The 21,257-nt window shown below is 44.9% G+C and overlaps 1 protein-coding gene across 1 annotated transcript; it reads right to left on the reverse strand.

The window, feature by feature from the left end:
- Positions 1-1,256: 1,256 nt before the first annotated feature.
- Positions 1,257-20,962, reverse strand: RHEB (Ras homolog, mTORC1 binding). Its single transcript, XM_075315420.1, has 8 exons — positions 20,632-20,962; positions 10,636-10,707; positions 7,804-7,871; positions 6,162-6,244; positions 5,425-5,481; positions 5,307-5,354; positions 4,038-4,119; positions 1,257-1,835 (listed from the first exon to the last, which is right to left on the reverse strand). Exons 1-8 carry the CDS (start codon positions 20,681-20,683, stop codon positions 1,743-1,745), a joined length of 555 nt encoding a protein of 184 aa, XP_075171535.1. The 5' UTR covers positions 20,684-20,962; the 3' UTR covers positions 1,257-1,742.
- Between the last annotated feature and the right edge of the window lie 295 nt (positions 20,963-21,257).

Genomic DNA, 21,257 nt, shown 5'->3' on the forward strand with positions numbered 1-21,257 from the left:
TATGCACTCACCCTGCAGCTCCATGTTCCCACATATGCACTCACCCTGCAGCTCCATGTTCCCACATATGCCAATCACCCTGCAGCTCCATCTTCCCACATATGCACTCACCCTGCAGCTCCATCTTCCCTCATATGCACTCACCCTGCAGCTTTATGTTCCCACATATGCACTCACCCTGCAGCTCCATCTTCCCACATATGCCAATCACCCTGCAGCTCCATCTTCCCACATATGCACTCACCCTGCAGCTCCATGTTCCCACATATGCACTCACCCTGCAGCTCCATGTTACCACATATGCACTCACCCTGCAGCTCCATCTTCCCACATATGCCAATCACCCTGCAGCTCCATCTTCCCACATATGCACTCACCCTACAGCTCCATGTTCCCACATATGCCACTCACCCTGCAGCTCCATGTTCCCACATATGCCACTCACCCTGCAGCTCCATGTTCCCACATATGCCACTCACCCTGCAGCTCCATGTTACCACATATGCCACTCACCCTGCAGCTCCATGTTCCCACATATGCACTCACCCTGCAGCTCCATGTTACCACATATGCACTCACCCTGCAGCTCCATGTTCCCACATATGCACTCACCCTGCAGCTCCATGTTCCCACATATGCACTCACCCTGCAGCTCCATGTTACCACATATGCACTCACCCTGCAGCTCCATGTTCCCACATATGCACTCACCCTGCAGCCACCTCCCCCTCATGTCCCCTCTTTTCTCATTACCAGTCATGTGTCCACATCTCCTTCAGGATTCAGTATCTCTGCTTTCTCCCCGGCATCCTGTGTCTCCTCCCACACAGTCACATGGGCGTGACATCATCGCAGGTCCTACAGTGCAGGATGAATTATTCCGTCTGCTGTGCTGCTCCTTCTCCTGCCCGGCGGGAACTTTTGAAATGACACACGCAGTGCAGCACTGACAACGTCAGAGCGCACGCGTGTGTCACTGACAATTAGTGCCGGCAGGGAACAGAGGAAAGACTCCTGCGTTCCGCTGCCTGCACTGACTGTGCGGAGTGCGGACCTGCACAGGATCTCTCCTTGCTCGGCACGCTGCAGCCCGGCTCCACTGCACCGGCTGAAGACGGGCGGGCCGGTCACAGAGAGCAGGCGGGCCGGATGTGGCCCGCGGGCCGCCCCTTGCCCAGGTCTGCTCTAGAAGAAGCCGTTGGGCTTGGAGCATTATGGTTTCCCAAATTTTAAATACAAGAGCAGAGACATTGAGACAAGGTCTGCAGCAGTTTTATTTACAAGTTTACACTGAACAATGAAAGAAACACTGACATTCAAGCCTGGGTAAGTAAAGGGCAATGTAACAATAGTATCATTAGTGATTACATTATAAACAAACTACACTGAAAAATTAATGCCAGTAAAAGTATTGGCCATAATATTAAGAAATATGATATACAAATTGAAAGTGTGTGATTGAAGAGTTGAAGATGGTAGGCATCTGCACAGAAGTCAGATTTTCAGATAATTGAAAAAAAAATAAAAAAATTAAACAGAAAATAAAAGGCGGCTGTGACCATCCCTATTTTAACATCCGTGTAAACTCTCCAGTCCCAGAAGATGTAGCAAGGCATTAATAGCATCACCACATCTGCTGGGAGGGGAAATAGTTAACAGAAAAGCCTAGTATTGAAGTAGAACAGGCAGTTTGCTTATTCAAGTAGACTATATTCCCAGTGTCCGCAGCTTGAGTAGTGGAATTACATTACAGAGCAGGACGACTTCCCTTGTGATCCTACACCATCGATTTTTTCTGCTTCCAAAATTATTCTTTTAAACACATCAACAGCAGTCTGGAAAAAAAAAAAAAAAAAAGTTACAAGTTTAGCAAAAATAAAAAAAACCTCTAGATTAGGTGCAATCAAAAAAAAAAAAAAAAAAAAAAAAACAAAAAAAAACCAACAGTATGTGGCAAAACATAGGACACAGATCTTGCTTCAGAGTCCGTAAGATATAAACTAATTTTTGCAGCCTTTCCACAGTGTAGACTTTAGGAATGTATGCACTGATCCACTTCACACCCCCACTTTCCTCCCAAAAAAAAAAAAAAGTTAATTTGAAGAGTGAGTGATAGTCACATGCACACAAGTATGTAGGTCAATCTGCAAAAGTGCTAAACATAAGCAGTGACTGCCAGAGTATGCCACAATATATTGAAGGGTCTCAGGATGGAAGAAATACCAAAGCTTTGCCTAAGACAATATATTTGCCAAGCCATCTTCAGTGTAGATCTGACTTTGCCCATAAAAGCGTGGCTTGGCTTTTGTCCCAACACATCCCAAGTGTGCCCAAGATACTAACAGGATAAGTTATTGTTGCCTTCAGGTTCAGATTGTTGTGTATTGTTTTTAAAGAAATGCTATTTTACAGTTTGTGAAAACTAATTTTTAACAAGAAAACGAAACATTTCACAGAGGGAGACCGTGATCTTTGCATTAAAGAGGTGGTTCACCCATTTTCATTATGGACCACATTTGAGAGAGACCTTTTGTTTCTCCACATACCTTGTGTTGCCAGTAGTGCCTGTGAGCAGAGCCATTGTGGACCGCGCTTCCCCATTGTGTGACCTCTGATGTCATGTCAACTTCCTGCTCACCTGAAGTCACTGCGGCCGGCCCCAGTCTGAGTGACTGGGCTGTGGGCGGAGTTTCACTGCTCCTGCCGTGAAGGAGGAGAGCACAGAAAGATGCTGGGCTGTGATGAGCGGTGAAACGCGCCCACAGCCAAGTCAGGCTAGTTTCACACTTTTGTTGAACAGCATCCATTGCGTTGTGTGACGGATGCGTTGCATATAATAGCACAACGGATCTCTTTACAGTTTTACCGGCAGCAGACTATTGTGAACGATCAGCTGAGCGCTCACATGCCGGCGGCCGGGCGCTCAAATGAACGTTCGGCCACCGAGACAATAAAAGTTTGTGATTTTTTAACAAAAAAAACCCCCACAAACCATGAACTGACCCGCTTCAGTTGAAGTGACATATCACCAGATCCCAGTGGTCATGTGAAGGGTGGGCTGACCACAATAGCACCACTCAGGCACTTTTTGCAACAAGGTATTTGAGAGAAACATTGCTTCTCCACACAATATTGATGTCAGTAATGAAAAGGGGTGACCTACCCCATAAAAAGTCAAGGAACTAGACCCCATATTCATAGCATTAGACAACTAACCATTTTTATTGGCCAGTCATGAAAGTTAGCTGCACATGGCTGATTAGTTAGTGTTATAGGTTTGGTGCCTTTTAAAATTTCTGTGAACAAGAGCTAAGTTTTACAATATGAAACAAGCAAATGAAATCTGACGTTACAGCAATGTAGCCAAGAACACCAAAGATGAGAGAATAAATTAAAGCTGTTGTCACTGCAGTCCCAGGTCCTCAGCTCACAGCCCAATATCTGATTAAGCAATGCAGTAGTTATCAGAAGCTCACAATACATTATGGGCCAATCATTCAAGGGACTGTCAAGGTTTTTGCATCCTGAGAGCAGCATAACAGGCAGCGATCCTGATTCCAGCAGTGTGTCACTTATCAAAACTGCACTAAGCAGCCCAGTAAGATAATTGGTCAATCAGCAGTAGATCATCATTACAGGACTACTTAGCATGCCGCTAGGTAGTCCAGTGTATTCATGATCTTTGTACAACTGCTACATCAGCAGAGAAAACATTGATTTTATGAAAGTGAAAGCAAAGAGCTCAGTAAGTGACATCACAAGAATCAGGGTCTGCCTCTACAATATGCTGCTCTCAGATTGGGGTGGGGAGAAACCAAAAACAGATTCCTTTATGTATGCAGCGCCTACAAATTGTCTCATTTAAGATTAGTCTGTATGTAGTGTGAAACTAGAGGAGTCCAACCAATTTTAAGTTTAGGTGTTCTGTCAGTGAATATGAAGCCTCCATCTTGCTAGATAAGGAAAACTATCTGCAGTTCAGAAAACACCAAGTCTAAGCTGCTTCAGTATAAAGTCTGTACACCCCAGAAACAGACCTGATTTTCTTTAGCTGAAGATTCCAAGAAAGCTGCATTCCAGGACTCTGCTAAGGCTTTACCTTCTTCATAGCTGATCACTCTGCAAAACACAATCAAGGAATAAGTGTGACAACTAGTGATGAGCAAGCACCAAGATGCTAGAGTGCTCACTACATGGAACGGGCAGGTCAGACAGGCATGACTCTAGTATTGAGTATGATTGAAGCCAATTGGGAATTCTAGCATATTGCCAGAAGACCTTCCAGAAAAATGCTCAAGTATCCCATTGACTTCCATTATACTTGGTACCAGAGTTGAGCCCATTCAAGCTGTTAGGTTGAGTACCGAGCACCTTAGTGCTTGCTCATTAGTTACGATCTTTCAAGGAATCAGCATGCAGAACGTTTTTCAACTATGTAGCCTAGTAATGAATTACCAGACACATCAAATTCACCTTCATACAAGGGGCAGATTTGCAGGAAAACTGTATGATTAATATGTTGCATTTTTTTTTTAAAGATACGCAAAATTTTACAGGCTCACATCCAGAAGAGCTACCCTAAAGGGGTCTTTACACGCTGCGATATCAGTACCAATATCACTAGCGAGCATAAACCCCCCCAGTCAGTTGTGAGACATGGGCAAATCACTGCCCGTGGCGCACAACAATCGCTAACACCCGTCACATGGACTTACCTTCCCTGCGACACTCTGGCTGGCGATCTGCCTCCTTTCTAAGGGGGGGGGGGGCGCGAGTCGTGCGTCACACGGCAGCCGTCCAATAGAAGCGGAGGGGCTGAGATGAGTGGGACGTAACATCCCACCCACCTCCTTCCGCATTGCCGGTGGAGGCAGGTAAGATGTTTGTCGCTTCTGCGGTGTCACAGTGATGTGTGCTGCCGCAGGGACGAACATAGTTACTCACCAGAGAACGAAATTTGGACGACCTCTCCAAAACTGATTGTTACCACTTTTGCGATAGTTGTAAGTCGCTCGTACGTGTCACATGCTGCGATGTCGCTAACGACACCGGATGTGCGTCACAAACACCGTGACCGCCGACGATAAATAGTTAGCGATATCACGTGTAAAGCCCCCTTTAGTACCCATGCAAGAGGTTAGATTTCCTAAACTGTCCTGGAAAGGATGGAATGAACCTGTGCTTTTGCCCATAGCTGCAATGCTACTAATTAAACTATAGAAAAACCCTTCTGGATGAAAGATTCACTGCTTTAGCATTTCCAATACTGACTATAGGACATATTTAAGGTCACAGATATCACAAACCTTTCCATGTGCAAGTCTTTCTTGTTTCCAACCAACATTATAGGAACCCTGCAAGAGAGATGTGGTCAGAGGAGGCGATCACACAGTGGCTTGGCTTTTTAAAGACAGTACAACTTACTGGACTTTCCCCACCATGTCCAACAATTTTTCATGAATAACTTTAATCACTTCGAAGCTAGAAGAGAAAAGGCATAGGTTACCATACATGTCAGAAGGGGGACTTGGTCACTCATTGAGATCTCATGGTCTTTACCATACTCACTATATATAAAAAAAAAAAAAAAAAAAAAAGTCATTACAGGCCAGACTAAAAGATTAAAGAAGCACAACGAGGACAGTATGATGGCTACTTAGGTTTGGATTGGTGGCCAAGACAGTTTCCATTTAAATATTTAAATCCTGAAATCTCCAATATTCTACCTTTGAAATGAAATAAGGCCATTTAAACAAAAAAAAAAAAAAACACAAAAGTGATGACTTATACCAACACTAATTAGAAAGTGTCAGACCTCCGGATCATGTGGGCGGAAAAACCACTGAAGAGGTAGGTCAAGATTCCTTCAATTACAGCTCAGAAGGCAAAATACTATTAAGATGAGAAACACTCCAAGTCTACAAGAGGGGGGGGGGGGGGGGTTGTTGGGGAAACCAAAGAAAAAACCCCCAACAACCCCCCCAAAAAAATACAAACCTAAATATCAGTTTGTGGAGTTTCCACCGATTTTGGCCGCACAAACGCCCCTTGGAAATGAAACTATTTTAATGAATCTGTGCTGCACTTGACTACAGCCATACGAGAGATTGCAGATCTTCCCCAGAACCTGCCCAAACCAAGCCACCCTGGAGAGAACCTACCTTTTGATGGAAGTAACGGAGTATACCAGGATGTATCCATTAATATCTATAGAGTACGTCTGAGGAATAATAGAAAATTCATCCTAGAAGACAAATTTACAGGAATATCACTTTCCAGGCATGTGATTTTTAAAGGTTTCACATGAATTCAGGCAGTAAGAGGACATCCCTGTTTCCATAGTAACAGATGTAATGAATGTAATTGCAGTTAGCAGTATACCAGGGGAGCGGATCAGAGATCAACCTGTTCCACAGTAATGAACATTACAGCAGTGACTTAAGAGGTTGTTCCTTTAGTGTTATTCCTTGGCGGCAGGTTATTCAGAAGAAACTGCTCTGTATTCACCTTCCCCGATCACACCAGTGAGTCTCCGCAGCCAGGGATATCACTGCTGAGCGGGGCATTGTCTACATGGGAAGGTCCTGGAGCCACTGACGTGACTAGTATTTCACAAGGGGAAATCAGGCAGCGTGGGTTGTTTAGTCAGATCGACATTTACTGAAAGGTATCATATCAGACGTCCCCCCTCCCCCCCCCCAAAACAAACCACAAAAGAAAAAAAAAAAATACAAAAAGGACAAGATTTTTTATTCTACATGTCACCTCATGAGACATTACCAGTCCTGAAATCTCAAGATTGGCTAAGGCTATGTGCGCACGTTGCGTAAATACATGCAGTTACGCTGCGCTTTGTAGCGCAGCGTAACTGCATGCGTCCTGCGTCCCCTGCACAGTCTATGGAGATTGTGCAGCGGCCGTGCGCACGTGGCGTTTTAGAGCGCAGCGCTTCGGCTGCTGCCGAAGCGCTGCGTTCTAAGTAGTGACATGTCACTTCTTCCGTGCGCTTTGCCGGCAGCTCCTGCTCTGTCTATGGGAGGAGCTGCAGGCAGAGCGCATGGAATCGGCTTTTTTTTTCACTACGGACATTTCTGCAGCGATTTAAAGAGCACATGTGCTCTTCAGATCGCTGCAGAAATTTCTGCAGTGACTGTACGCAACGTGCGCACATAGCCTAAAGCTGATAATCTTAACCATATCCCAACGTGAATAGTGATGTGCCCTCTGCTGTCAGCATTTTCATGTAGACCACAGTAAAAAGGTGTATTCCCATCTTCAAGATTAGCAAATACTTCCAATTAGAAATATAGTATTGTTCTCCCCAGTAGATCCATGCGTCTTAACCTGCAATGCCCTGCACATGAGGTGAGAAACAAATGTTGTATAGTCCTGATTCGCTAACTGGAGGTATTTGCTAATATTACACCTACTACATATTGGGATCTGATCTTTGTGATGGGAATACCATTAACTAAGGCATTTAAGCCTTTAAACACCATTGTCAATCATTGCTAGTGGCATTTAAACAGCAAGATCACTGACATGCACCTGCTCCTTAAGACTTGGAGTCACCCACACTTTTATATCTTGCATTGCACTTTACCCATTATGGTGAGCCAATTTAATTAAGCCATATGGTATAACAAAAAAAAAAAAACAAAAAAAAAAAACCCACAAGCAAAGGTGGAGTGTGGCACTGCCTCCCACAGCCGCTTTCTGCACCAGTGACTTTACCCCCTCACCCTGTGTCACATGGAGGAGCTACGATCAGGGAGCATGGCTCCCAATGACTTCTATACTTACTTGGCCAGCAGTATCCACTAGTTGAAGCTGATAATCTTGCCCATTCACAGATATCTGTTTGGTAAATGCTAGAAAATATAAAGAGTGGAGATTAGCGCCAAACTGCAGATAATGTAGGCGACATTACCCCAGGAAAATTAAAGCTCTTGTCTAGATAGAGAGCCAGTGCCTAGATATAATATAAATTGCATTTAGCACCATAATGCCCATTGCTGCTGGAGGCAGGCGTGCTGTGGATAGACTTTGTTCCCCTTCAGTCCCATTGACTACTAAAGGCAGGGCCACAAAACGTCCACATCCAAGTGGGTTGAAAGCATGGCTACCACAGGTTTGCCATTGTAGTCTGATGTTGGTTGCTTACCTCCTACATTGTGTTCTATATAAACCTTAAAAAGGAACCTCTCACTAGATTTTTGCCAACTAGTTTGAATACTGCAAGATGTGGGGGCTGAGATCCAGATTCTAGACAGCTGTCACTTACTCGGCTGTTTGCTATAGTTTATAAAATTAGATTCATCAGCAGGATATTACTGGAAGACTAGTAAACCTGCTGCTAGGTAGCCCTCTGTATAAATGAGCTCTGTCACCACCAACACCACTGACTGTCAGCTTTCTGCCTATGCCAGTGATGGCGAACCTATGACACGCGTGTCAGTGCTGACACGCATAGTCATTTTCAGTGGCACGTGGCTGCTGGCCGCGGCCCCATAGAAATTAAGCATCCTTTAAATAGCATGGCAAGCCTTTCCGATTTTTTTATCGGATTGGATGCCATGCAGGAGGTCTGTGCCGGAGGTCTGTAGGCCCAAACAGAGCTCCGGGGCAGAGCGTCTAGGGCTGGGACTTCCGGTAGGAGGGAGCAGCGCAATGCCGCGGGGGACGCACTTCTGAAGCCTGAGGTGATCGCTGTCTGGAGGCCCTGTGATTACTACAGCAACCATCATCCAGTGAACTGTGGGGTGTCATTGGCCATTACTGAGATTAAGTGAGGGGGAGGCTGGAAGAGGCCTGTGCTATGGGTGCCGTTTCCCGCCATTAATTTACATAAGAACGCCATCTTGCAGCATAGTACAGACTCCATTTCACCACCATTACTGTTGTGCATCCTTATTAACCCCTATTTCTGCTTATTAACTCTGCCCTTTCCTAAAAGACAGTTACATGTGCCATCATATGGTCAGTTCGGTTAGTTAACCCCTAATTGCCTGCAGGGCTAACTATAAATCTTCTCACTGCCCCTCTCATGGAGAAGCCACAAAATAAAAAAAACAAAGTTAAGTAAAGGGAGTGGTTGTAGCAGTAGCCGACCCTTTCAAGAGACATGGACTGAGATGTATGGCATTATAGAAAAAAATGGCAGATCATTTTGCGTTCTATGTAGTGAAACGGTAGTAAGCAGAACGTGGAATATAAATAGACATTTTGAAACTAATCATTCCCAGCTCTTGGAGAAAAAAAAAAAAAAAAAAAAAGAAGTGAGGATGAAAGGAAGGAATACATTTCCAGGCAGCTACACCTTCATAAGAGCCAATCTAATTCCATCCTTAAATTTGTAAAAAGCTCTACAAATTTAACATCTGCAAGTCTGCTCACTCCATAGCTCAGCATGGAAGAGCACTCAGTGAGGGAGAATTTATTAAAGAAACTCTTGAGATGTGCACCAGTTCTATTTCATGATATGCAGAATAAAGATGCAATTATTAAGAGAATATCTGAGTTACCACTCAGCCAATGAAATTCAGCAACAAAAAAAGCCACTAAAAATAATCAGTGATGGTGAACCTGTGGCAGTCTAGCTGTTGCAAAACTACAATTCCCATCATGCCTGGCCATTCAAAGCAAAAGCTTTGGCTGTGAAGACATTATGGGAATTGTAGTTTTGCAACAGCTGGAGTGCCACAGGTTCGCCATCACTGGAAGAATTCCCCCTCCCCCTCACTTATCTTAGTTCACGGCACCCCACACAAGTTAAATAGCAAGACCAACAAAATAAACCAACTGACAGATGAACAAAGAAGTCACTAAGCAGGTAAGTTAAATAATTATACATATTTGTTATTTAAACTATACATGTCGCAAAATGTTTTTTCTCAAGGTGACACCACCCAAGTTATGTTCGTTTTTTGGCAAATTTTGACACCAAGCTCAAAAGGTTGCCCATCACTGGCCTATGCAGTGTATACATAGACAGCTGGCAAGCAGTGATGTGGGTGGGGTTATATAGCTCAACATTTACACAACTGGTAGATCTGCAGAAGACATCAATGCATCACTGGAAATCAAGGTTGCTCTTATATGGAGAAGAGAACAGACACCCCCCCCCCCCCCCAAAAAAAAAACCCCAAAACTACTTGTTAACACAACTAAACATGAATTAACCCATGGGCAACTGCTTAGTATTAGCAAGTTGGCCTCTTATCTGCTCCAGTTTGCAGGATTTGAGATAACAGAGCCAAGCTGTGCACTTTCCTTATTGCACAGTGTATGGAGAGCGGCCAGGTGGCTGAAAGGCAAGCATGGAAGAATATAAGATTACAGGTCAGAGGGTGTAATATGCCGCTCAGCCTCAGTGTCCCCCATTATAAAGGGGTGGCTTTTGCTGCCTAATCCAAAAATGACCATTTACTGCTCCCCACGTCCGGGAGGTTCTTAGCCCACACTGGCAGATTGACTTTGATTAGCCCATTTAGATGGGACCCCTACACATTCTGTTGAGACCTCCATTAGCAGGCCCTTACCTGTCGAATCTCAATGACTAAGGTCTTCAGAGGTTATAGGTGTGGCACTAGAAATTTTAATTTGTGGAAAAAAGATATTTTACAAGTCACTTACTGTTTTCTATAGTTGGGTCATAAGCATCCACAAACTGTCCTTCAACAAACTGAATGGTGAGTGAAGACTTTCCTGAAATAAGAAAAAACAAGTTATGAAGGGAAATTCACTGAAGATGTGCTTATGTGGGTCTGATGAGTTAAATTTAAGGACTGATTGAAAAGATACTGAAAATGCATTTGTGCTGCCATTTGTCATGAACTGAACTCAAAGATCTAATGACTTTCCATGTACACCAAAGGCCTTGATCTCAGATATGTTTCACAAGCTTGGGTTACATGTGGCCACAGCATCATGTGACCTTATCTTGCTGTGATTCCCCTGTATTGAACTGTACCGCATTTCTGGCGGATCCGGCATTGCGGCAGAATACCGCTGATGTGCGCGCAACCAAACGGGTGGTCAAGATAAGGTCTGCAACATTTAGGAGCTGCTCAATGGATTCCTAGTGAGGCAATTCAGAACCCCATCTGACTGCAAAAAACCTGGAAGGTTTAAGAGGTAAAGGAAAGCTCAAGTCCAGCAGACCCACAGGTGCACGGACTAAGCTTGGCAACCATATAAAGCAGGAAAAAAGGAAAGTCCAGCACCAAAATCCTTGAAATCACAGCTTCTTAATTTACTCACATACACAAAATTAAAAATGTCAACTTTGTCACCAAAAATCAAAGGTATGTGTAGACAAGAGGGCACGAAATTTCATAAAGAACTTCTCCAACCATTAAGCATGGGGGTGGATCAATCATGCTTTGTGGTTGTGTTGCCACTAATGGCATGAGGAACATTTCACAGGTAGAGGGAAGAATGGATTCAATGACATTTCTACAAATTCTGTAGAGGATAAAGTCATCTTGATGTGCCACATCTGTGAGTTGAATTGGCTATCTAGGCAAAGAGCTCCCTAACACAATCTAGACAAGCCCTGATGCCATTAACTATATTGAACTGTACCGCATTTGACGGATTCCAGCATTGCACCAGAATACCGCTGATGTGAAGGCAGCTTTAACTGCCATTTCAAACTGAGGAAATGGCAACTTGAAAATTCTTTTCCATCGTATAGCCTTCCCCTGCATTGTGGGCCTCCATTTTCAGAGTGCTAGGCAGCTACAAAAAAAAAAAAAAAAAACATAGCTGCTGCTTTTTGGCACAATTTTAGAGTATGGATTTCTGCAAATTTCACAGCTTAATATCACCTGGCCTTTCCCAACAAGGACCAGAGTGAACAAGGCATAACCCTAAAAGGCCAATTAAGGTCCGATACCTTGGTCAAAGTTTTGAGAGCACACAAATCTCCAAGGGTGTTTAAACTTGCATCAGCCCATTTTCCTATGTAATTTTTAAAATGTGAAAGATGACAGACATACATATGCCTAAAATCCAGAGAAACTGGTCATTAAGTTTTCCTTTTAGAGATCACTTAAACTTGCTTACAGGGAACCAACCAGCAGGATATTCATATGTAAAGTAAAGCCAGTGCTATACTGGCTCTAGGATGCTGAATGCAAGCATAGCTTTTGTTTTGAGATTGGAGGTTTTATTTCACAACTATGCAAGTAAAGTTCCAGCAATGCACTGCTGTTTGACAGGTGCAACAGAGGCAGGAGTATATGGGTCAGGTTTTGCCATCTATTCCCACCTCTGTATGCCAGAATTTACATCCACGATGGTAATAGGGGGAGGAATGCCAGGCAAGCAGACTGCATGGGAATAAATCGAAGGCCTGACCCACAGTCCTTTCCTGTTGCACCTGTCAAATAGCAGTGCATTGCTGGTACTTTACATATTTCTGAAATAAGACCTCCAATCTCTGAACAAAGGTATGCTTATATTCAGCATCCTATAGTCAGTATAGCACTGATAGTTAGATCTATCTAACCTTTACAATGATGTTAAAGTAAGATCTGTAAGTCTTGGTGCTTAAGTGAAACCTATGACTCATTTGTCAAAATGCCGCCTAAAGCAACCTGGTGGCCAGTTATAGCAGTTGTCAGATATGACTGGGATCATTAGTGGACCAAGTTTAGAATAGGGGCCTGAACTAATGTTTTCCAGGATTAGGTGCTGGCAAGACACTAAACATGCTGCATTGGGAATGTAAAGGTTATGGAAAGCTTTGTTCTCACCAGCAGTAGTCAAAACAGGTAGCACCCCCACCCAGCCCCAGCTAGTGTGCTTTTATTCACCAAGCAAAGCTTGACTGCAGAGAGGACAGAATCTTCCCAAACACCAAGAATCCTAAGGCCCTGTGCGCACTGGAAAACGGAATTTTCTTAAGAAAATGCCGCAGGGTCTGAAAGATTACCGCACCGCAGAAAAAAAAAAAGGCAAACTGCACCAGAAAACTGCATGCGGGTTGGTACATGTGCTGTAATGCAATAAAGCACATTGAAAAAAAAACGAAAAAAAAAAAAAACAAATGTCCTTCCGAGATGGATAATAGACAGATAAAAGAATAGACAGAGGGATAGATAGAGGGATAGTCCCTGTGAGCACACGCTGCACTTCTGGTCGGTAGTGTTCACATTGCCGGTCGTGAGAAATGGCCTGTGGTTACCTCTGCTGTCTCGCTGCGAGGCTGCATTCTGTACAATGTCAGTCGCGGCTGGATGCAAGCATCACAGGCCGTGGATTACGCCGGAGCTTTGTGTTTTGGAGGGCGTTAATAAAATGGTGAACCAGGGGCTTTTTTTGTGGTTTATTTAAAATAAAAGGATTTTTCGGTGTGTTTTTTCACTTTACTTACAGGCTGATCATGTCAGCTGTCTCAGACGCTGCCACGATAAAGCCTGGACTTAGTGGCAGCTATCCGCCGCCATTAACTCCTTATATTACCCTGGATTGCCACCGCATCACAGCAACAGGAAGAGCTGGGGACACTCCGGTACTGCCGCATAATGGATGCGACAGTCCCGGGGCAGCTGCGGACTAAGTCTCAGCTTGGGGGGGGGGGGGGGCAGCAGCCTGAGAATACCGGGCTGCCACTGTGTTTACCTCGGCTGGAAGGTATAAATACGGCAGAGCTCATGCGTTTTTTTTTCCTATATGTCAGTTTGATTTGTATGTGTATTCTATATGTCTGTGTGAGTGCGATATGTGTGCGTTTATGCCAGGGCTGTGGAGTCGGAGTCGGAGTCGTGGAGTCGGAGTCGGAGTCGGAGCTCATTTTGGTGGAGTCGGAGTCGGAGTCGGAGTCGGTATAAAATGCACCGACTCCGACTCCTAAAATATATAATAAATTGGGGACAGGAGTGCAATGCAGAATGTGCTGAATATTTTACTAAATAATAACATTTAGTATAATGCTTATATTTAAGTGAAAAATTTATTGTAGTACAATGTGAACATCAGACATTTAATTGTTTTTATGATACAATAATCAAGATATTTGGATAGAACATAAAATATTTATTGGAATACAACTTTAGAACACAAAAAACTAATAAATTGTAAATATGTAATATATATATATATATATATATATATATATATATATATATATATATATATATATATATATATATATATATATATATATATATATATACACACACACACAGTGTATATACACACACAAGATATATATGTAATCTACTGTATATTACATAGTGTATTACATATTTACAATTTATTACAGTTTTTTGTGTTCTAAAGTTGTATTCCAATAAATATATTTTATGTTCTATCCAAATATCTTGATTATCGTATCATAAAAATTATTAAATGTCTGATGTTCACATACACATATTCATGTACTACAATAAATTTTTCACCTAACTAAGCAATATATGTAGGAGTCGGAGTCGGAGTCGGAGTCGGAGTCGGAGTCGGAGTCGGAGCCGGAGCCGGAGCCGGTGCAAGAGAATTTGAGGAGTCGGAGTCGGAGTCGAAGGTTTGGCTTACCGACTCCACAGCCCTGGTTTATGCTCTGTGCCACTTCCTCTTACTGTCATGACGACATCACTTCCCTGCAAACCACAGGGCAAAGATGAACATTACCGCAGGTAAACCGTGAAATACCGGAGGGAATAACGCAATGAACCGCACAGGATTTGCTGCCTGCGTTATTCCCTGCGGGATTTCACGATTACATGGCAGTCAATGGAGTGAAATCCCACAGCGACATGCGGAAAAGAAGTGACATGCAATTGTTTTTGCTGTGGGAATCCCACAGCAAAACATGCAGCTGTCAAAATCCGCACAGCATTTTTTTTCCCCCCATAGGTTTTGCTGGTGAATCACTGCAGAGATGTTATGAACATAACATGCAGTGAAACTTGCATGAAAACCGTGGCAAAAACCGGCAAGTGCGCACAGGGCCTAAAGATATTTTTTCTACATTGGAAAAGGTGATACTAATCTGACCACTGGGGGTTGCACCAATCACTAGATACCAGCTTTAAATCTCCTGTTCCTTTACACATTACATAGTGGGGGGGGGAATGAGTCTGGCAGTGACGGAGTATTACTAGCATCGCACATGCTCAACCGTCATCCTGTATAAACTGCTCCTCATGGAGGAAGTCAGGACCACTGCTCTGCTGATCAGTGGAACATTAATTCCAATAATTAGAGTCAATTGTGGGAAAGCCTCTAAAAGCAATGTGAAGTTAACCTGCAAAATAGATAACATGTCTGTAAGGGTGCGAGCCCACGATCAGTGTTTGCAGATTTTGATGCAGCATACGTCAGCTGCATCTAAAACGCTGCCTTGTACAAGCATAGTGGATGGGATTTCTAGAGATCTTGTGCCCACTGTGCTTTTTTCCCCCCACAGCAAACACTGACCTGTGGTGCGTCTTTCCAGACCACAGCATCTCAACTGTTTGCTGCGGATTCACATGCGTCCTCCGTAGGGAGAACACAAGTGAGAGACCGCAGCGCACTGCACCCTGATCGTGGGTACAATCAGCTGTGGTCTCCTGCGGAGGAGACATGTGGCCCCGCAGGTCAGGACTCCTGATTGTGGGCACATACCCTAAAGGCTGCTTTACATGTGTCGATTTGTCGTGCGATCGCACCCACCCCCATAGTTTGGGCAGCACGGGCAATTTCTTGCCCATGTCGCACAATGCTGTAACCCCCGTCACACGTACTTCCCTTCCAAACGACCTTGCTGTGGGCGAATATCAACTTCCTGAAGGGGGAGGGACGTTCGGCGTCACAGCGGCCGCCCAATAGAAGTGTAGGGGCGGAGATGAGCGGGACGTAACCTCCCGCCCACCTCCTTCAGCATTGCCGGCGGGACGCAGGTAAGCTGAGTTAAGCGTTCCTAAGGTGTCACACGGAGCGATGTGTGCCGCCTCGGGGACGAACAACTGGTCGTTCAATTTTTAGAACATGAGCGACATGTCAACGACGAACGAGAAGGTGAGTATTTCTGCTCGTTCACCGTCACACAGTTGTTACACGCTACGATATCACTAAATGCCGGATGTGCGTCACTTACGACGTGACCCCGCCAACATCTCGTTAGATATATCGTAGTGTGTAAAGCACGCTTAAGGGCAAGATTGTTTGAAAATGTGAATTACATAATTTTACAAATTTCAGCGATCAAAAAAAAAAAAAAAAAAAAATCAAATTCCATCATGCACAGTTTCACAAACACCGACTCCATAAGCTTCTAATAGAATATAATTCCAAATGGAATTCCTCCATACTCAAGACCGTGCTCTAGTGTATTGTGGTGATGTCCCTCGGCTGATGGAAAAATCTTACACTGATTACAATGAGCAACAGGGATGATAAGCTTGGGATTCTTTTAAAGGGAATCTGTCAGCAGGATTTTGCTACCTCATCTAACAGAATCACAATGTAGACAGATTCTGGATCCAAATAGTATATCACAGATTACTAGCTGCAGCAGTTCTCACAAAGAATGGAGCTCTGCATGTAGCTGAGCCCAGGGAGCTGTCCCACCTACACCAGGCTCTCAAAGACTACGCATTAACTGATGTATCAACCACAACAGGGGGTGTGCCAGACTCCCCTGCAAGTGCCTTTTCTAGGCCTGCAATGTTTATCACAGGGTAATAAAACCATTAGTTTTAAGTAAACAATAGCTCACATACAGATTAGAGGCAAAGTTGCTTTTTGACCCCTACTTCATGCTGTCCTCGGCTTACATAGCAAAAACCTGCTGACAGATTCTCTTTAAAGTATTTGTGAAGACACTTCAAGATAGCAAAAGACTCAAAATTTAAGTCCATAGTGGAGACCATGCCGAAATGTTTCAAAGCCTCAGGTTGTGCGATTAATTTTAAGTTACATATTTTCAGTAAACATGAGGGAGACTACAGCTGGATCCTTCAGAGAAGATCTGCAGTCTTCTACAAGAAAAAACAAAAAAAACCGCAAGAATTTCCAATAATGTTGCAGAATATAATAGGGTACATTTTGTGCTTTTTGACAGGGCTTAAGAATCTGTCTTTGGATTTGAAGATTTTTATGTACCCAAGTTGTGCATTGCAATCAGATTATGGACGACTGATAACCCTTACACTCAGCAAGGCCTGATCTGGGTTGGTAAAGAGCACAGAGCTTTCCTAAAGGGCATTTGTGTTTATTGCAATATATAGAAAGTGTCCTGATTGCCCAGTTGCTGTGGGAAAGATCAGCATTATGAAGCTACAGAATGCCCATGAATACAGGGGTCACCAGAGTACTGCGGTGATGTTTCCAGATCAGCAGTGTGACCTGGATTGTCATCTGCTGCCTTTATGTTCAGGAAATGTGAGGTGGAGTCACCATGTTCTGTACACATCTAAAGAACTGGTGAAACCCCACATGCACTAATCAATAGACCTCACCACATCCATATGGCCTGTGCACAGAATACACTGCCCATAGCACTCCACAGCCAGAGACCCCGCACTGCATCCTTCACATTAGATCATAAACCCACATTGGAGCCTCTAAATAGATTTTGCTGGAAAAATTAATCTTGAAGGCTCATTTAGACAAGAATCAGAAGTGAAGGGTCATAAATTGGGTTGTATGGGACAGGACGCTTACTGCTCTAGGCTGGCCATCAATGCAAGAGCCCCCCTTATCAACACCATTGAGACAGAAATTTAGCTTGTTTAACATTAGAACTACTGGGAGGTAGCCATTTTGACTACTTTGCACCATGTATTTCTATATAGGTGTCACGAGTACAGTAGTTCTAGCGTTAATGGCCAATTAGCAAGTGCAAGTGGTCTTAACATGTGTAGCATAGTATCAGGCTCATGGGCCACAAAAATAAAAAATAAAGCCTTAAAGGGAACCTGTCACCAGATTTGGCGACTAACTTGCAGCAAGCACCAGTGCGCTCTTATTTACAGTATTCTAGAATGATCTATATAAGCCCAGGCCGCGCTATAGAATGTAAAAAAAAAAATGAAGAAATAAATAATCACTTATAAAACTCACCTGGGGGTGGTCCGGTCTGATGAGTGTCGCTGCTCTCTGGTCCGGCGCCTCGTCTGCTGCAATTGCCGTCTTCCTATACAGCAGAGTATGGACGACGCGTCCTACATCATCCACACAGGTCGGCATTGCGGTCCTGCACATGCGCACTTTGATTTACCATACTGACGGCAGGTAGAAGTACTGCAATGCGCAGGCACAAGGAAAGGTGAAAGACAACTCGTACATGCGCACTACAATACGTTGATGTGCCTTAAGGGCAGATCAGAGAGCGCCTGCACAGGACCCAATGCCGGCTTGTGCGGATTACAGGACAACTCATTGACATTGGGTTTGGTCAAAAGGAGGGCAGCAATCACAGCAGAGAGGAGGTGCCGGATTGGAGAGCAGCGACAGCCATTGGACCGGACCACCCTTGTAGGAGAGTACAATAAAAGTGATTTTTACATTATACAGCGCAGCCTGGGCTCTCAGGCTATGTGCGCACTAGAAAATGGATTTTTCTTAAGAAAAAATCCACACCCTGTGGCAGAATACTGCACCCGCGGCAAAAATAGCAGTAATAACGCACCCGCGGTATTGCCGCGAGTTGTACCTGTGCTTTTTTTTTTACCATTATCTATGGCAAAAACCACAGGTACCTGCGGAAAAGAAGTGACATGCACATTTTCTCAAGAAATTCTGCAGAAAGAATGTTCGAGGGAAAAAAAAAAAAAACCACCACACACCCCACACCCTTTTTTTTCCCATAGGTTTTGCTGGGAAATGTCTGCAGAAAGGTTACAACCATTTCTCAAGAAACTTCTGCAGCAAAACCGCAGGTGAAAATGCAGTGTACACACACACACAACTATTCTGGAATGCTGCATATAAAAGCTCACTGGTGGTGGCCGTAGGTTATAGTCGCCAAGTCGGGTGACAGGTTCCCTTTAGTGCCTTTTTTCAAATCCGCAGCTCGTCCATTCTTTCAGTTTGCGCCATCTCAGATGGGGAAACCAAAAAAGCACGCACCCATGTTACACAGCGCAGTTCCTGCCAACACCAGCATTTGCAGCAGTTTTCTGCTTCAAACACGCAATATGCGCACAGCTCACTTTGGACACAGCAGAGCTCAATGGTTCTCAGCAGAATTAAACTGAGTGATGGCATTTGTAATCAGCAAGTGATGGTGAAATCAGTGAGCGGACGCTGCAGGTCTAAGATCACAGGGGGTCTCTACCTTCACAGCCCAGCACAGTGCTTACTCCATAGCAATCCTTGGCATCACCCTGAGTGCTTTTCTGATCAAAATTCATGCACAAAGACTACAAAGCTTATTTATTACTCTGGATCATGGCACCCAGGATTACTAGGGCAGCAGAGCAGATTCTCTAGTGTCATGCTGGCATCTCAGCCTTCACCCCTTTAATATGCTAGCAATCTGCATGCAACCCCATCTGTGGCATCCCAGGACTCAAAATGAAAGGGGACAGATTTTCCAAGAAAAACCCAAGTTAAAAACCCGGCCATGAGGCCCCTTCCACATCCATTTTTTTGCCATTAGTTACAATCCTTCGAATTTTGAAAAACGGATCCAGCGCTGGATCCGTTTTTTTATCATTGACTTGTATTAGCGATGGCCTCACATTTCATCCATCGCTTGACAAAAAAAAAAAAATGTTTGTCCGGCGGACGAAAACAATGGCCACAGTAACGTTTTTTGTGTACGTTGTTTGGTAGAATGGAAGCCTAAGGGTGCAGGATCCACCGTAATCTGGCGACTGATACGTTATTTGTCTCCGTTTTTGACAGGGAACAATCTCATCAGTTTTTACACAATCTGCGACAGATCCGTAAAATTAAAAAAAAAAAAAAAAAAAAACAAAAAAAAACTGGTGTGGCTCAGCTGCCATTCCCAAGGTCAGTGAATTTCATGCCAGTGAACCTATGAGCCTTAATTTGGCCCGGGTCATCTAGTGGGCAGGAAGCATGCAAATTTTCCACCACAATTAGCTGGGCAGGCATCATGCCAGGCTAGCCAAAAGGTGCCTAGGGGTCCTCGAAGGGATTCTCAATATTCCCACTCTACACAAGATTGACCATGCCAATGAACTGGAGTCCCAACAATCAATGCACCCGATTCTAGTATATATCCAGCATCATGAGCCATCAGATGGGGCACTGGCCACTAGTACAGCCCCTCTTTCAAGGGGGTGGGGAGAAAGCCACCTCAAAGACTAAAGAAAGCACACGACTAGGTGGTGAGAAGGGAAAGGACAGGGCAGCCACCCCAGGGACAGAGGCACATGACTAGGGTTTTGGACAGGGCAGCTGCCCTGGTAATGGAGGCATATGACGGGGGGGGGGAAATAGGGCGGGCAACCACCATAAGCATATGACTGGGGGGGGTGCAGGACAGCCACCCCTGAGACAGTGGCACTTGATTTGGGGGGGGGGGGGGGGGGTTCAGGCAAGTACCTCAGGGACTGAGGCACGTGACCGGGGTCAGCCGTGAGGCAGGGGACGGGGCTAAAGGTCACAGAGCGCCGCCCTCCCCGGTGTCCGGGCAGACACGTGTACCGGCAGGGCCCCGCAGACACTCACCCACGGAGCGATACCCGAGGATGGCGATCTTCCGCGACTTGGCCGGCGGCATCTTTGGCGCCTCCACTGTTTTGCCTTTGGTTTAGACCCGAAGGCGCTGCATCCACCGACTGCTGCTGAAGGAGAGGGGCGGCCGGGCGGCGAGCACACGCTGAACTGCACGAGAGCGCCGGTCTGCAGAGCTGCACTCACTCCCGCCCACGGCCGCGATCGCTGCTGCGCGTAGACGTCAAGGCGTCAGCTCCGCTTTATATCCCGCCCTCAGCACGGATTTGTTTTTATTATTCTGCCCGCCCTCCCGGCTGTCCGGAAAATGCTCGCTGCGTCATCCCAGGCCGAGCACTGTGGCGGGGAGGCGTGTGATTGGTGGATTCTTGTGGCAGGGGGCGGAGCGTATGCCAAGCACGGCTATTCTACTGGACAGTGACTGTGCCTTTCTGACAGGTTACTGAGGTGAGGGGGCGGGGCCACGTAGCTCCTCACGCTGTTGCCTTCTGATACGTGGAGTTGAATGACAGCGGCGCGGACATGTTTGTAGCGACCGAGATGCATTGCGCGCGAGGAGAAGGCTCCAACAAAATGGCTCCACAGATGGAGACAATCCCGAGTGTTTGTGTCAGGAATGT

Source organism: Anomaloglossus baeobatrachus, chromosome 6 (assembly GCF_048569485.1).
Source record: "Anomaloglossus baeobatrachus isolate aAnoBae1 chromosome 6, aAnoBae1.hap1, whole genome shotgun sequence".
NCBI classification, from domain to species: domain Eukaryota; kingdom Metazoa; phylum Chordata; class Amphibia; order Anura; family Aromobatidae; genus Anomaloglossus; species Anomaloglossus baeobatrachus.

Coding starts and splice junctions, on each gene's coding strand:
- RHEB (XM_075315420.1), bottom strand. CDS start 20,683: ATGCCGCCGGCCAAGTCGCGGAAGATCGCCATCCTCGGGTATCGCTCC. Junction 5,355..5,424: donor GACATGGTGGGGAAAGTCCA/GTAAGTTGTACT, acceptor TCTCTCTTGCAG/GGTTCCTATAATGTTGGTTG. Junction 4,120..5,306: donor AAAGACTTGCACATGGAAAG/GTTTGTGATATC, acceptor TGTGTTTTGCAG/AGTGATCAGCTATGAAGAAG.